The sequence below is a fragment of the Echinops telfairi genome, unplaced genomic scaffold, assembly GCF_000313985.2.
Source record: "Echinops telfairi isolate 266 unplaced genomic scaffold, ASM31398v2 ScPeMD7_9;HRSCAF=40, whole genome shotgun sequence".
Taxonomy (NCBI): Eukaryota; Metazoa; Chordata; class Mammalia; order Afrosoricida; family Tenrecidae; genus Echinops; species Echinops telfairi.
This window is the reverse complement of record NW_022103906.1, coordinates 75,591,869-75,609,030: the sequence shown is the minus strand read 5'-3', so window position 1 is coordinate 75,609,030 and position 17,162 is coordinate 75,591,869. Positions and strand designations below refer to the sequence as shown.

General features: G+C 56.6%; 1 protein-coding gene across 1 annotated transcript in view; it reads left to right on the top strand.

Annotated features, from left to right (window-relative positions):
• Positions 1–13,755, top strand: part of EMX1 (empty spiracles homeobox 1) — a 15,023-nt gene extending 1,268 nt beyond the window's left edge. Inside the window, exons 2-3 of the mRNA XM_004696084.4 lie at positions 4,828–5,012; positions 13,190–13,755. Of these exons, the coding sequence (XP_004696141.1) occupies positions 4,828–5,012; positions 13,190–13,357 (353 nt within the window). The 3' untranslated portion in view covers positions 13,358–13,755. The remainder of the gene's footprint in view (positions 1–4,827; positions 5,013–13,189) is intronic.
• The last annotated feature ends 3,407 nt before the right edge of the window (positions 13,756–17,162 follow it).

Sequence of the window (17,162 nt, the reverse complement as noted above, 5' to 3'; positions counted from 1 at the left end):
CACACACACACACACACACACACACACACACACACAGAGCTTTCAATTATCTTACTTTCCCCATGGAAAGAGTTGCATTTGTTGGAGTTCGTTTATTCGCCCTCGAATTTGTTGGAGTTTGTTTTTCCTCCTTTCTTGAGAGAGAGAGGTTGGCCTTAATATGTGCATTAATTGCTCCGGGTTTCGGTTTTATTTTGTTAGTGCAGATGGGATTTCTGCCTGGGTAACCCTGGCTTCCAATGAAGCCGGTGAAAAGGCCGTGGCCGCGGCTTTGGCCCCTGGGGCCAACTTGACCGTGGCCCTGTGAGTACTGTCGAAGAAGATTGGATATCTCTAGGATAACAGGAGAAAACGGAACTTTGGAAGCTTTGCCTATAGCTGCTTGCTTGATTGTTTCACAGAACGCCGCTTTTCCGGGTCCCAATTTGTCTGGCATTTTCTCAGTCCCACTTGGCCAATACGTGTATACTACTGACCCAGAGAGAGGCTACAAAACCGAGGGATGTACTGCCTTCAACAAGAATTTCTGTGGACAGACTTTCCCGCCCCATTTCCCCTTTGGGGATTTCCAAGATTCGCCCAAATTATCCGGAAAATTGCCTGCGATGTCAGACGCTTCGGGCAAGAGTTGCTGTCAATTAAAATTGTTTGCTGACTAAATTGGTGAGCAAACCATCCTGATACTTCGTGAACTCAGTCCCCGGCCTGAGCCTCCAAACCTGGCGTCCGCGGGTCACGGTGGAGTCACCCACCCACTGAGCTGCGGAAAGGACAGCGGGTAGCGCAGGCTGGTGGGGCCTGGGAGTCGCAGGAGCGAGCCAGGCCTAAGCCCCGTGGCCTCCTGCGACGTGCCTCTTCCGGGGACAGGGCCCTCGGCTGCAGCCCCAATGCCCCGCATCCGCGGAGCCGCCTTCCCTGTCTTTGGCCTAGTCCGCGTGGACTGGGGCGCCTCGCAAGAGAGCCCCCCACCCCACCCTGCGTCCCCAGCCCGCTGGGACGGCCCCGTCCTCTGTAACACGCTTTCGCCAGCGGCTGCTTCTCCCAGAGCCACCAGTCTCGGCTGGTACCTTGTCGATTTCACAAACGGTTGGATTTTGTCTCCGGAGATCCGTGTCGGGATCCGAAGATGGAGCCAAGGGTGGCCGCCGATTTGCACCGGGAAATCCGTTGAGCGCAGGCGGACTTTCAAAAGCCTGAGACGCGATCGCTTCGCAGCTCAACCGGGCCCCGCCTGGGGCCGCGAGCCGGGCCGCGCCGGGGCCTCCGGCGCCGCGTTTTCTAGAGAACCGGGTCTCGGCGCTGCTCACTTCAGCCCCGTTTGGAGGCCGGCGACGAAACCCTACCGGAACGAACACGAGCGCGTCTGCGCTCTGTGCGCAGCGGTCCCGGAGCGCGGGGAAGCGGCTTCTCGGCGAGGCGAGGCTGCGGCGGGAAGGGAGCACGCCTTGTGGGGACCCGTGGACTCGGAGGAGCAGCCGGTGAAAAACGCGGAGTTGACGGCCTGCGACGTTAGTTCCCGGAGATCAAGAACTTTACGGACCGAAGAGCCCCCACCCTCCGAGACCAGCGAGCCGAACGGGGCCGGCGCTTCAAAGAGCGCCTTTGTTCCGGCCGCTGGAGGGGAAGGAGGTGACCTCCGCCGCGTGGCCCGCCTCCCCCTTCTCCTAGCCCCAGACTCTGCCTCCTCAGCGTCCGGTCTCTCCCCCAACACTGCAGCCGGAGGCTGGGGCTCTACGGACCCCCAGCCACCTCTTTACAGAGTCCCTATTGCTAGTTCCAGCCCGGGCCTGGAAGAGTGTTTCCAACTCCCGGGAAAGCTATGCCGACCCCTTGCCCTGTCTCAGGCTGGCAGCCGCTTTGCAGCCTGGGATCCCGCTGTCCTGGCGGGTCAGCGCTCCGCTGCCTGGCTCATTCTCTTCCTCTGTCCGAGCAGACCAGTCGTGGGAAAGAGACCTTGGTGGGATGGACCGGGCTTCCTCCCTCCTGGTCAGAGTGAGCTGGGCCCAGGCACATAGCGACCTATGGCACCAGCCTCAGAAACAGAACCAACCGATCAGTTTGTTGCTGGGAAAAATCCTGCTTCGTTTAAAATAAGATGACTTGTTTACACTTAGCAGCTCCTTAAATAATTTTCCAGCCTCGTGTTTGGCTGTGGTTGAGTTGGAAGGAACCGTGATTGTTTCAGCCTGTGCATTTGTACACGGCTGCAGGATATGTATCACCCAGGATAGGGCATTATAGGCGCTGTTTTCTCCGCTGGGCAGACTCCAGACAATGTAGCTTCCCCCTGAGATAGCCAGACAGGAGGCGAAGAGGCACATGTCTGTCAGAAAGGGCAGACTGTGTTGTTCCTGTCTTACACGTTGACACAGAGAACTCCAGCACACAAGTGACATACCACAGAGTCCAGTCACACACACTGGGGCCTCCTGCCTCTGTACATCCCCCTCACTTCCACTCCTGGGCCCTCTCCTCACTGCCTCCTTGAGTCACTTCACTTCTGACCAAGCTGGCACCTGAAGCCTGGGAGTGCTGGGCTGAGCAGGGCTTTCTTCCTCCTTGCGGCTCATCTGTCCAGAGGCAACCATGGCAGAGACTCCTAAGGGGCTCCAAATGGCAGGTTTTTGAAGCAATCTGTGTTAACATCTCCAAGTGTTTGCTTCCCACAGAGCCGCTCCTTTTCCTGGCCCACACCCTCCGGACTTTGTTTCTCCGGATTCCAACCTTAGAGCAAGCTCCTCCTGTCTCTCCCCCTTACCCTCTCTGTCCGGCCTTCTCCCCTGACCATCTGTCCCCTCCACCATCCCAAGGGAACAGAGTCTTGGGCCTGCCCCCTACCTTGCAGGGCCCAGTGTCTCCCCACCTCCCGCCCTCCCCCCATGACCTGTGCAGGGATCCCTTTTGTCCCAGTTGGGACCCAGCCACTTAAGCTGGAGAAGGTCATTGGAAGCCAGTGACTTTTCAAAGTCCCTGGTCCTGGTCAGGAACTTTGTCTGCCTCACCTCCTAGCCCCTCATTCCTTGGTCAGCCCTGCTGCACAGAAAGCTCCAGCCTGTCCTGGTGTCCAAAGCCCAGGGATCTGGGGAAGGAGGGTGCAGTTCCTGTTCTGCAGCAGAGGGGCATGAACAATCCCCTGGAGAGTTGATCTCAATTACCGTATATACTTGTGTATATGCCAAGTGTGTCAGCACATTCTTTAATGCCGTTTTTTGTGGTAAAATTAGGTGCCTTGGCTGATATTCGGGTCGGCTTATACTCGAGTATCTATGGTATGTGCCTTTGCTACACTTACATAAATATTACCAGCCGTGGGTGGGAGATGCCAATTGAATTATCCAGATCATTGTCTCAAGAGCAAAACAACAGGTCAGATTGAGTGGAGCCAGTGGCCATCTCTCCGAATAAATTAATTGGATCAGTCAATCTCAACAGCGAACTCTGTCAAAACATTCCATGGGGCTGTGCATGGCTGGTGGGTCTGGGGACTGCTATGTGCTGTTGCCTGCGAGCCCCTGGGTGGTGGTGCTCGGGTGCAGTCAGGGCCCGTGGGAGTGTGTCACAGCCTCTCTGAGACCGGGCTGTGGGTAGACACTAGCTGTAGTTTCCATGTAGTTCCTGACCTCCACCCCAGCCTCATGTAGCCCTGAGTTAGCCCTTCTGAGTATGAGAGCAGAGCCCCAGGCTGGGCAGCATTGGCCAAGGGACAGTCGCACTGCTGAAAATTCTGTACAGTAGAAAGGAGAACAAGACAGTAGGGAGGCTGGAGCATATATTTATACACGCCCATGCAGAAACCGATCCATCTATATATATTAGAGAGAAAGATGACAGCTAGATATTTATACATGTGTTTCCTTAGCACATGGGCTTATTGAGGGATGCAGCAAGGCCTTTGCTCAGCAGAGAGGGGAAAGGGTCTCCTGTGGGAGAAGGGTTTCACCCTAGAGGTTGGGCATCTGGGTCTCCTGCAGGCCCGGAGAGGAAATGGGCGGAAGGTCAGGCCATTGAACTAGTCCCTGGCCTGTTCTCTACTGCAAGAGAGAACCCAGACCTGTGGGCAGCCTTCTGGGAGCTAGTAGCTTGGACTTTTGGCTGCTGATGTAACCGGGTGAAGAGGAAACTGGGGATGTTCTAATTCCCCAGTCCGTTTGGCCTAGGGGTGCCTTGCACTCTACTCCTTTTATTGTCCTTCGGGTGCCTCATCCTGCCTCCTCTCGGACCACCCTGAGGGAAAGGTATTTCAGCAACCCCACACTCTGAGGCACTGTGGGGACTCCAACTCCCATCCACCGAATATGGGCTTCCAAGGACCGGCATCTTTAAGGGAGCAATGTGGTGGGGCTGAGCAGCCAACCTGGCGGTTAGCAGACCAGCGTTTACCGACAGCGCCACCAGGTATACGCCGGCTTAATTAAAAGCAAAGGGACCTGGTGGTGCAGCGGTTAAAGAGTTCGTTCTCATTCGGCTGCTAACCAAAAGGTCAACGGTTCGGTTCGTACCAGCCGTTCTGACAGCGATGGGTCTCCCTAGACGCTCTGATGGAAAGTAATTCATTCTGAGACTCAGGGACAAGGGCAGCGTCCGGGGAAAGAAAGGGCAGGGGAGGAGAGGCCAGGGACTTTCCCCACCTCTGGGTCGGCGCAGCTCGCCCAGGGCTGGTGGGCACTGCGGGGCAGCCCAGGGACGGGGAAGGAATTGGAGAGGAGGAGGAGGAGGGCCTAAGGGAAAGGGGAGTGGGTGTGTCCAAGGCTGAGGGGGGACCGCTGGGCTCACCTGCGCCCCTTCTCTCTGTACCTGCGTGTGTGGCCCGGCGGCGCGGCGCGGCAGCGAGCGACGTGCCCCAGGACGGGCTGCTTCTGCACGGCCCCTTCGCGCGCAAACCCAAGCGGATCCGCACGGCCTTCTCGCCCTCGCAGCTGCTGCGGCTGGAGCGCGCTTTCGAGAAGAACCACTACGTGGTGGGCGCCGAGCGCAAACAGCTGGCGGGCAGCCTCAGCCTCTCTGAGACGCAGGTAATCACCCCTCTCTGGCCACAGCTTCCCGCCCCCTCAACCACCCTCTGTGGAGTTCTCTCCCACCCGACTCCAGGGGCCACCCCAGGTGCTTCCACCTGCCTGTCCGCAGAGCTCCTGCCTCCGGGAGCACAGGCGGCCCAGAAGTCAGCAGAGGAAGCCAGGGAGGTGCCAGGCTGCCGAGAGCTGGGCTCAGCCCCTCCCTTGTGCCCCTTCTGGGATGCTGGCCGTTTCATGGGGTGAACAGGCCCTCCTTGTGCTGAGTCCACAGCTATTCATGGGCGAAGCTGGCAGAGGCCTGGCCTGCCCAGCATCCAGGGTGGAGGGTAGGCGGCAGCCCGAGTGTCCCTAGGCAACCACAGACACAAGAAGCCAGGGACTTTGCCTGGAGCAGTCCGGCCCCTGGGGGAAGTAGGCAGCCTGTGCCGGCTGGCCGCAGGAACGGGGAGTTTCTGGGGTCGAGGGGCGCACTCTGGAGCCTCTGAGAGGCCTGGGGTGGCGGGGAAAGCCCAAGAGGTCCCCAGAGCTGTTTTCAACCATGCCGAAGGCTGTCCCGAAAATGAGGGGGACAGACTCCTGTGGTTTGGGCAGGTTTGAACTGGGTGAATTAACAGAGTTTGGGAATTGATCAATGATTAGCATTTTCCAAGAAAACAACTGAGAGGTCGATTTGGGTCCCTCACAAGGATATACCTGATGCCCGGAAGCCACCTGGTTTAGCTAGCAAACGAAGGACCTGCTCCGAATACTGCCTGGAGGTGGATGTCAGTGTCTGGGTGAGCTTAAGGAGACAGGAATTTGAGGGGGCGGGGTAGCGCTGAGCTACCCTAGGTATTTCATTTCCAGCCTCACCACTTCCCCTCCAGTCTCCTAGCCACCCCTGTTCCAGAGGGGATAAGGCAGCCTATGGCCTCTCCTCTCCATCAGGGATGTGGGTGGTGGGTGAGGGTAGGAGCCTGGCTCACATATCACTTCATCGGAATGGCTCCTGGCTTCTCTGACGGTGTTCAAGAACTCCGGCTTCCCAGCTGGACTGTTCTAACTGCAGAGGAAAATGCTTTCAAAACAATGGAATTCATTTAAAAAAATTTTAAAGAAAGAAATCTATTTAAAAAAATAAGTTCATAAATAACAGCCTCTTCTCACCCCCCCCAAAAAAAACTGGGTTTTAAGATTGTTGTTTTAAAAAGGTGTCAATTTTAAGGATGGTATTTATCATTAACTTCACTTAAAATGAATATTTATTAAGTTTTCATCATGGCCGCATAAGGAAACAAACAAAACAAAAAGGCTTATCGTCCCACCACCCACAGATAACACTTGTTGAAATTATGTCATTGTTTTTAGACTTCCTGCTTATTCCGCTCCTTGAGAGCATTTTTAATTAACCGCCTTTCAAGTGGAATCTCGCTGCCTGTCAATATTTGCTCCTGTTAATGCCAGTTATGAAATGGATGTTTTTGTTTTTATTACGAGGCCTTTACAACATGCATTCAGCAAACCGGAGAGATTCATATACATAGCTACTAAAATTCCATCTAGAAGTGGGCTTTCTTTGTGCGTGTGGAAGAGCAACCACCACAAGATAGAATCAGGGGAGGTTTGACCCTTTAGGCACCACCATGTGGAGACCGGGAGGTCTTTCCAGGTGATGAGCCCAGAGCCAAGTGGAGCTTCTATCAGAGCCGCTCCCCTGCTGAGACGTTGCAAGAGTTACTTAACCCCTGAACTTCAGCTTCCTCACCCAGAAAATGGGCTGTCGGAGGATGAAAGGCACCTAACAGGAGCACCAGGGAGCCCTGGTGGTGAGGTGGCTCCAAGTTCTCCTTTGTGTGCGGCAACTAACCATCAGGCCCCCTCCTTGGGAGAAGATGAGGCTTTCTGCTCCCACTGAGACTCACAGCCCTGGAAACCCTATAGCAGGTCGCCCTGAGTCAGAGCCAACTCAGCAGCAGCAGGTTTGGTTGGGGTTTCGTAGGCACTCGGGAGCCAGAGCCCCTGGGTTACACATATGGTTAACTTGTGCTCAGCTGAAAACCAAAGTGGGAGATTCAAGTCCACCAAAGGACCTTAGAAGAAAGACCTGGTGATCCATTTCTGAATAGCCAGCCCTCGAAGTGCCCCTGGGGGCACAGTCCTCCTCTGACAACCCATGGGGTCGACAGGAATTGGAATCAGCATGAGCTCAAAGAATATTCATTTCCATCTCCTGTCTATTCCCTTCCCCTTATTTAACATACTATGTCGAGTTAGGGCAAAATAAGATCCAAATGTGGGCTCCTTTACCTTCCAGTGTTCCTTTGGCCACACCATTACCATGGTCAGAGGCGTCTTTGTCATTTACCTGGTAATGTATCATCTGGACATAGGGAATATATAATAAATGAGTGAATTATCTCTCCATCTCTCAGTAGTTACCAGGCAGGCTTACCTGTCACTTCCAGCTATCAGCTAATCTCCAAGCATCAGTCCCTCCCATCAACCCCCTGCTATGTCTGAGGTCAAGATCTATATTTGTCTCTCAGAGCTCTCAAATCTGTCCTCCACAGATAGCTGTTTCACATCTAGCCATCTACTGTCTATTCTCCTTAAACTACCTCCCTAAAGCTAGCTCATTTCTATTTTCTATTGATGAGAGATGCCCTTCTTCCTGACAATAACTTCTACCTACCCATCAGTGGGTTCTTTGTCTCCTATTTCGTTTTTGCTTCTGTGCATCTATGGGTAACCTCAGGTTCCCTTCTCTGTAGAGCTCCTTGGTGATGGGCAGAGCCTATATTCATGTCTGTTCATGATACTCTGTCATCTTGCTGGGGACAGCTTTGACTTCTCTCTGGGCCTCAGTTGCCATGTCTGGGCCATTGAATGACATGAGCTCTAGGCTTCTCTCCGGATTTCTGTGGCTCACCTGCTTTGGTCCAGCCCCTCCTCCACGTGCTCAGCGCTCACCATACGGCTCCCTCCTATCATGACAGGCACCAGCCTTGCCTCCAGGAGCAGTCCCCTCCCCCCAAAATCTATCAACCAGTTCCCAAGGAGATCTTAAAATACGGTTTTCTCTTAGGAGGTCTAGGATGGGGCCCAGGAAAAGTATTTTTAAAGCAAATCCCTGGGTGCTACTGATGATCCAGATGTCTGGTTGTCTTAGCTCTGGAGGGCAGAGGCTGAGCCTGAGCCTGTGTTTTTTGCTGTATCCCACCCAAGCTTAGAGCCGGCAAGTAGAGGCCCCACGAACATGTCTGGAGTGATAGGGGGCACATTTCTTGTTAATCTGCACACGCCCAGCCACTCACTTTATTGGTCATTCCTCCTTGCTCTCTCCCTGCCCCTCCCCTTCCATCTTTCTCCTGCACTCACCTGCACCACTGGTTATTAAGCCGCCGCTATTCTCCGATAAAGCTTCTGAGAGGGGTGAGCAGAGCAGTGTGTGAATTTTAGCCCAGAGCTCCGAGGTCCCCATTGGCTCGAGCCTCAGGAGTGGTTGCCAGGTGAGCTACTTGAGCAGCTTTGTTGGGGTGCACCTGTGTGTTTGGTGCAGAGAGTGGGAGATTTGGGCTGAAATGGCTAGGGGGTTGATCCGGGTGGGAGGAACACTGACCAAGAGCTCGTTCTCTCTTCCGGCACCAAGGACTTGTTCTTCCTTGCTTCGGTGCAGCCCTAGAGCCTGACCAGACTGACCTTGTGTCCACGGGGCAGACCCAGGCTGGAGTGAAATCAGAGCCCTGAGTGTGCACCATGTGCAGGATGTATATTGGGTCATGGAGTCAGGTGATACCAATATGTACACACCAGGTGCCAGTAGGCGATCACTTGACATGAGGGTTGGGTCAGATGAATTCATGGTAATGACTCTTGCATGATTTTATCTCTGAGTGTATTGGGGGTGGAGCTCAAGGGTCGGTCTATGCCTATCGGTTGGTTTCTAGTTGCCCCTTCTGTCCAGCCCTGGTTTTGGTTACTCCACTGGGCAAGAAGCCACCCACAACGCCCATTTAGAGTAAGGTGATCAGATTTTAACATTGGTAAAGCGGGACACCATTGATAAAACTCATATCTTGCTGAAATAGCCACATGGCAGCCGAAAACCGTATACCCTAGCTTGTCATGCATTCTTTCCAAAAATCGGGACTTTTGTAAAACACGGGAAAAATTGTTAAAAATCGGGACTGTCCCACCAAAAAGCGGGACATCTGGTCACCTTAATTTAGAGGCAACCAGAAAGAGTGATTTTCTTGGATATTTTCAAGGCAAGCCTATGGGAACATCTGAACAGGGCTTTGAAGGCTCACTAAGAGTTCTCTCATTTGGGTAAGCAGAAGAAGGTAGTGAGTCTTCAAAGGATCTGACTTATCATAGATGTCCAGGGAAATGGGGACTTGGGAGACCACAAGGAACCCTCATCAAACCCAGAGGTCAGAGGCGGGAAGGGGTCCTCCAGTCCAATATCACTGACTCTTAGGGCTCGCTCATTGTTGTTAACGGTATCAAGTCAGCTCCGGCCCATAGCAACCTTATGCCCAACAGAACGAAGCACTGCCCGGTCCTGCACCGTCCTCACCATGGTTCCTGTGCCAGAGCCCATTGTGGCAGCCATGGTGTCAATCCATCTCCTTGAGGGCCTTCTCTGTTTTCACTGTCCCTCCACTTTGCCAAGCATGATGCCCTTCTCCAGGGGATGGTCTCTCCTGACAATATGTCCACAGTGTGTAAGACAAAGTCTTGCCATTCTTGCCTTTAAGGAGCACTCTGGTCATACTTCTTGCAAGATAGATGGGTTTGTCCTTTCAGCAGTTCATGGTACTTCCCATATTCTTCTCCAGCACCACGATTCAAATGCATCGATTTTTGATTTTTCTTCGGTCTTCTCTATTCAATGTCCAACTTTCATCATGCCTTGGGCCAGGTGTTCTTTTGGCCTCAAAGTAACAGCCTTGTTTCTCAGTACTGTACAGAGGTCTTGTGCAGAGAGATATTGCAATATGTCTTTTGATCCCTCAAGTGCTGTTTCCATGGCCATTGATTATGGATCCAAGCAGGACAAATCCTTGGCCACTTCAACCTTTCCTCATTGAGCATGATGTCACCTATTGATCCAGTTGTGAGGATTTTGGTCTTCTTGACCTTGAGTTGTGATCCATACTGAAGGCTGCGATCCTTGATCTTTGTTGGCAAGTGCTTCAAGCCTAAGGACTCGGCTCTCCACTTTGAAGGTTGTAGCCACTGAAAACCTCAGGCATAGCTTCAAAACACTGGGGTCGAGCAGTGCCAGGATTGATTAGATGGCAGTGAGGGAAGCCTTGCGGGGAGAGGTGTGCCATGGGGGGTGGTAGGCAAACTAAGCAGGGCCTCCTATGGTTGGCTCCTGCAGAGCTGGGGCTGCACCACATGTGGAGTGGGGCCCACCTCAGGTTCTCTTTTGCAGTGAAAAAACCATGATGCATTGTTATGGGTAACGCGTCAAAGGGCATTCAGAAAAGCCCCTAGAAGAAAGGAAAGTCGGCCAGATTTTTGGTGTGTTTCCTTCCAGTCTTTTTCCCTCCATGCATAGATTTGTTTTTCCCTGGAATGATCACACTGTGCCAACCCCGGGCCTCCTGCCTTCCCCACGAATGTTAGGAAGTCGTCAGCACCCCCTGTTATGATATAGTCCTGGTAAACAGCATCTGGACCCTCAGGCCCAAGGCTGTTCTCCGGAAGAGAGCTGGGCTGTGTTGGGAGAGCGCCAAGGTCCGCAGGGCTGGCACACACTCCTTTTAGAGGGTGCCTCCTTGACCTTAGGAGTTTCCGGAGGGGAACATCTTTCGAATCACTTTCATTGGGCTCTGCTCCCCTGTTCACAAAACAGCCCCCGTCTCAAGGGCTACCACGGACACTTTGGTGCCCTGCAGGGGTCCATCCCACTAGAAGCTAGCTCTGGGTGCGGGGGAGGAAGAAAGGTGCAGCAAACAGCCCTCTGTCCCTGCTGCTGTCCGGGACTGCCCTGCATGCCTACCCCAGCACCACGCTGGCCAAGCCCTCAGAGCCAGCCCACTTGAGTGTCTCAGGAATGATGCCCCAGCCCTGCATCCAGCCCTAAGTCCTGGGCATGCCTTGCACAGGAGGCAGGGCGAACTCACCCACCTACTGGCTGGCATAGCCACCATGGGCTGCAGGGCGGGGGGCAGGGGCCAGGCTGGCTGCCAACTGGTTGTACTGGGAACCACCCAGGGCTTAGCCGGGGGAGGTGGGAGGGGGCATGGGATCTAGAAGGCCTTCGCCTGGAACCTTTGCTGGCCTTCTGGTCCATCTGGGATAAAGATGTGGGCAGGTTTGAGCCCTGCTTTAGAAATAAGGGATGCAGGCTCATCCCTACACCTGGTCCATCCAGACCCAGCATCTCCTCTCCCTGAGCTGGGCCTTTCTGCCCCTGGCTGACTGCTTTGTGTAGCTCCGAGTCCTGGCTGAAGGAGACCTGGTGCTGTAGTGGTTACGAGTTGGACTGCTAACTTCCAGGTCCGCAGTTTGAAACCAGCAGCCGTTCTGCAGGAGAAAAACGAGGCTTGCTACTCCCATAAGGAGTTACTGTCTCAGAAGCCCACAGGGGCAGTTCGACACTGCCCTGTAGGGCTTCTCTGAGTTGGCATTGACTCGATGGCAGAGTTTGGCTCTTGGTTTGGAGCATTGGCTGGGCCAGCCCCATCCTCGGCTCTGGAACCAGGGGTGGCAGGTGCTGTAGCAGCAGCCTCGGGCAGAGGAGCCCCTGGGGTGGATGGGCTGCATGGAGGGACCATGAGAAGTGGCGGAGCAGGAGAGACCTTCGGGTGTGGCATCAGCGAGCTTTAGGCTGCTGCTGCTTGGCTTTGTGGTCTGTGCTGCTCGCCTGTTTAAGAATGGCCAGCACTGGGGACTTAGCAGTACCTGCCAGCTCATTACCACCCACACCTGGCACCTGCCCTCCCGGCATCACTTCCACAAGGGGGGTGACTGAAAGTCTCGAGCGAGTGGTCCTGTGCCTAAAGGACTTGGGTCCAGAGGGTGGAAGGGGCTCAGCCAGGGTTCCACACCCAGACCCCTCCTCCCAACTCTGAGGAAGGGGATCTGGCCCAGCTTGGCAAAGCCAAGTCAGGAGCAAGGTAGCCAGCCCTGTGGGGCAGCCAACGTGAGCTCTTCGCACAGTGCGCAGCACTGGTTCCGAAGCCAGGCTGAGCCCCTCAGATGATGCACAACAGGGTGCAGGGGACGGCATCCCTCCCTGCCTCCTGGACACTGAGGGAATGCTGGGAGAGGAGGGAGAGGGGGAGGATTTGAGATGAGACAAGTCTGGGAGGACTTCCTGGAGGACCCAGGCCTAGAGTAGCCCACCTGCTGCCTCCCTTGCTCTCTCCACACCAACACCTGAGCTAGGGGTGGGGTGGGGGAGGAAGTGGGGTGCAAGAGAGAGCCGTTATCCAGCTCTGTTTGGACTCGCCCCGACCAGGGTGCCCCCTGTCCCACACGGTGCTTCCAGAGGAGCCCCCCTCAGGAAGTTTCACTCCACCTGGGGGAGCCTCCCAGGGCAGGGCTGGGGGGCTGAGTCCAGAGCACTACGGGAGGGGGTGGGTCACAGACCGACCCTCTCTTCATCCGTTCCACCTGACGTGGTGAAGTCTCCTTGGCAGGTTTCTCTTGCTTACGTCGCCATATCCAAGCCACCTCGTGGTGCAGCTGGTGGCTGTCCGTGGCACCTTGGGGACACACAGGCCAGCCCAGGGTGAGGGACCACGGCCCTCGGGGAACCCCCCAGGACCCATGCCACTGGCTCTGCACATGTTCCCTCATTCACATCAACACTGTGAAGGATTGATAGCCGCCATCTCTGCCCTAGAAAGCAGGGGGACCCAGGTCTGCTGGCCCTGAGGCTGGAGCCCTGCACCCACTCCACAGCACCCCCACATTGCTCCAGCCTCAGGAAGCAAGAGGCTGCTCTGCGGGAGCTCCCTCTCTGCCCCCCCAGGACCCTCTCTCTTGCCTCTGTCTGAGAAGGACAGAAGTGCCCCTCACTCTGGCTCCGACTCACCCGCACCCAGAAGAGGCCTGGCCCTAGGTGGCCTGTTTTCCCCTGGCCCCCAGCTCTGCCTGAGAGCGGAGGCCCTGGCCGCTGTTGGGGGGAGAGGGAAGCGCTGCTGGGTTTCTCACCTCTGCCCCCGGCCCCGGCCCAGGTGAAGGTGTGGTTCCAGAACCGGAGGACGAAGTACAAACGGCAGAAGCTGGAGGAGGAAGGGCCTGAGTCTGAGCAGAAGAAGAAGGGTTCCCACCACATCAACCGGTGGCGCCTGGCCACGAAGCAGGCCAACGGGGAGGACATCGATGTCACCTCCAACGACTAGGGCCACACGGCCAGAGCCACGGACAGAGTGCCGCTCACACCGCTGCCAGGTCCCGGGGCCCCAGTGCGCTCTGGCCACTCCAGGGCCGGCTGCTGCGCTGCGGGATGCCTGGAGTCCTGGCTCCAGAGGGCGTGGAGCCAGGGTCCTTTTGACAGGGGACAAGACCTGGGCTGGCTGAGGTCTGGGCCCGCCTGCCTACTGGGCCATCTCCTGGGAGAGCCTGCCGCCTGGGCCTGCCGTGCACCACGGCAGCCTCCTGGCTGCTCTCTGCTTCCTCTCTCACCTCCAGTTTGCTTTCCATGCATTTCTGTTTTAATTTATTTTCCAGGCCCTCCTGTAGTTCCCAGGGTGCTCCTTGTGTCTCCTTTCCCTATGGGAATAAAGTCTTTCTCTTCCGACTTGGACATCCAGCTCCGACCCCTGCCCCCCAGAGCCTGGGAGCCTCCGGTGGTGGTGGGCTCAGACTAGGGCAGGTGGGGCGGGGGTGGGGCTAGGACCAGGGGTTGCTGTAGTTGGTGGTCAGCACCCGCCTGGCCCCAGGGCACAGAGGGGAGGGTTTCCTGTGTCGGGAGGAGGCTTGGGTCTCTCCCAACTGATGGGTGGCCCCAGGGTGTCAAGGAAACCTTCCCTACGCGTGGGGCTGTAGACACTGCTGTCACGTTTGTCAGCTGAGCGGGGACCAGCTGGAATGGGTGAGCTGGGGGCTGTGGGGAGAGGGCATTCCCAGAGCCACCAGTCCTCACACCAAGTGCTGGCCCCATCCAGATGCTTGCTTGTCCCCAGAGAAGCCCCCAGGGCAGATGACAGGTTCAGAGAGAGAGGGCTTAGGCAGAACCTACAACCTGCTTCCAGGATCTCCCCACCCAGAAAAGAACCCCCAGGCGGGGCCCACTGAGTTTGGGAGCTCGCCGGCTGCCTTTCACGCTGTCCACTAGGCCCAGAGTAAGGTTTTCTTGCTCCTAAAACAGCAAAAGCTGGATCCCAAGAACCTTCTTCCCCTGAAGACAGCATCCAAGCTTGTTCCTACGCCTTCCCCTCCCTCAAGGGCTCTGTCACCAACATCAGTCGCCGTCACCCCCTTGTGGCCAAACCCAGCCACCTCTCATCTGAGCCCACCTGCCTGTCTGCAGGATGGCCCCTGTGGCCAGTCCCTGCAAACTCCATCTTCTGCCTTCACGTTAGTGGCTGCGGCACCTCCTCCTGCCCCACCGAGTTTTCCTGAGTCTCCGCCCGGCCTCCCCTCCCCTCTGTCCTCTTCACAGTCGCTCCTGATTCCTACTGTGTGTGACCTCCCCCTGCGAGGATGGCTTCCATTCCCGGGACTTGTCCTCTGCTTCCAGACCTGCTGGACTCTGTTGACCTCATGCCCCTCAGCATAACCAACCCATCTCCAACCCAACTGGGTTGGTTCCCTCCCCTGGTCTCAGCAGGATCTCCCAGCTTGGCAGAGCGCATTAACCATGTACACTGCTTCCCAAGCTGGAAGACACGCAGCCTGCTCCTCCTGCCTCTCCTCTCATAGGCACCTAGCCTCTCAAGTCCCGAAGGGTTTCTCCACAGGCTGAGTTAACGTCACACACCTCCGCTCACCATGCCGCCAGGCCTGGTAGGCCACACGGGGGGCCACAGTGATTTCTGTGGATGCTGGAGGTGACACCCTCCACGCCGAGGCTGGGTGTCTCTCCCTTGAGCCCAAAGAAGACAATGTCTTCCCTGTGGCTCACACGCCCCAACGTGGAGCCATCCCTGGCCGCTCCTACCTCAGTCCTGGTACCCTGCACATCAGTCTGGCCCACGGCTGCCCGTCTCAGACCAAGCTGTGGCTTCCCGGTGCTGTTCTTCTGCATAAGCTGTTCTACTGTCAGGAGTTCTGGGGGGCACCCCACCGCTGCTTGAGAAATGTTGAATTCATTCGAAAGGTGTCCAAGACCTGGCCCTACTGCCTGGTCACACCCTGGGGTTCAAGCCCAGGAAAGCCTGCTGCTGGGCCACAGACCCGGACCCTCCCCACGCTCTGCCCAGCTCACTTGTGCCCCGTGCATTCTAGGAACTGAAGAGGCTTGGCTTTGCCCCCATGTTCATGCCCTCACGGACGAGGACACCCTGCCCATCACTTCCCAAGCAGAGAGAGAGAGGGAGGGAGAGGGAGAGAGAGAGCTCGCTGCCAAACAGAGGCCCATGTTCTCGGGAGTGAGTCGTGACCAGTGGAGAGGGGATGAGAAGAGGCACCCCTTCTGACGTGCAGGGAGGGGCCAAGGAACAGTGACCCTCCCCTTTCAGATTCTAGCTCCCTTGGTAGGGGGAGGGGACAAGCCAATCCCGGCGGAGCACCCCTGTCCTCCAAAGGAGGGTTGGAATGGGCTCCAGCAAACCTACCACTCTCTGGAGGCCGGGGGCGGGGTGGGGAGTCCCTGCCGCCCTCCCATCCATCCCCCATGTTGTGCCTCTCCCTGCAGACGGTAAATATTGGTGTTGTGACTTCATTAATAAAGGCTTCTGTGAGCCTGAAAAACATGGAATCAGGATGAACTATTTTCTGAGCGGCGGGCTTGCCAGGTTTGCTAATTTGGGAGTTTTTGGGCCCTATCCAGGGAACAAACCAAAGTCTCTCAGAGAGACACACAGATGCAGCAGAGAAGGGGAGAAGACGACAAGGAATGGGGGCCCTCCCCCACCTGGAGCTCAGGGCCCAGAGGAGGCCGGCCTGCTGGGGTCCTCAGCTGCAGACAGGGAGCTGGTCAGCCAGGCCTCCAGGCAAGGGCCATGAGTGGGGCGTTTCCTCTGAGGGGGCCCCCGCCCAACCCCAGGCAGAGGTGCTGGAGAGTGTGGCAGGAGCTCCAGTCCACAGTACCTTGTGAGGAGCGAGGTGGTCCCACTCTGGGCCTAAGCCATGGGTCTTGTCTTTAGGAAATGGCCTTTACACAGCCTCTTGTCCATAGAACTTTCCAGAATGAGTCGCCACAGCTCTCCTGGCCTCTGGAATGGCATTTGCACCAGTGCTGCCCCCCTGGCCCACTGCTGCATCACTCCTGTGGGCCTTCTGGGAGGCCTGGTGGAGTGGACCGAGGGCAGCCCAGGGGCCAGGATGGGGACCAGCGGCCTCTGCTTGAGCCCCGTCCAGGGGCAGCCTTGGCTGGGGGAGGGGAGGCCAGCAGGCTGATGGTGCAGGCCCAGCCAGCTTTCCTGTCAGACGGGCGCTGCCAGCGCGGAGCCAGACATTGGGAACAGGTTTAACCAATTACCCGAGCGCCCCATCTGCTGTCTGGGGTGTGTGCGTGAGGGTGCATGCGTGTGAGGGTGTCTGTGAGGGCTGGGGGTGTGTGTGCACGTGTGACTGGGTGGGTGTGGGTGGGCAGGCGGCTGTGCACGTGGGTGCACAGTGGCTGCATGTCCCGGGCTTGCCTCTCTATTTGGCAGCCACCTTAGTCTTTCTGTCCCCTCCCCAAGCTCTTGGGTCCACAGGGACACCCCTCCCAGGATGCCCCACTTGGTCCCATCCTTGAGGCCGACCTCCTCCCAGGACGCCCCACTTGGTCCCATCCTTGAGGCCGACCTCCTCCCAAACCACGGATTCAGATGCCCTCACCCACCTGCACGAACTGTTCGCTCCCTCCCTCCCAGCCCAGTCCTGCTGCCCATGCATGGGCTTGCTTCCTGCCCTCCCCCTCGGCAATGGCTTTGGACAGAGTCCGATCACTCCTGCTCCTGCTCTCCTTGGCTGCACTTGCCTGGTGAAACTTCATGTTCCCCAGGACAGCAGGTGGTGGTCTCAGCAGGCTTCCAGCCCCCAGCGGCCCCCACCCCC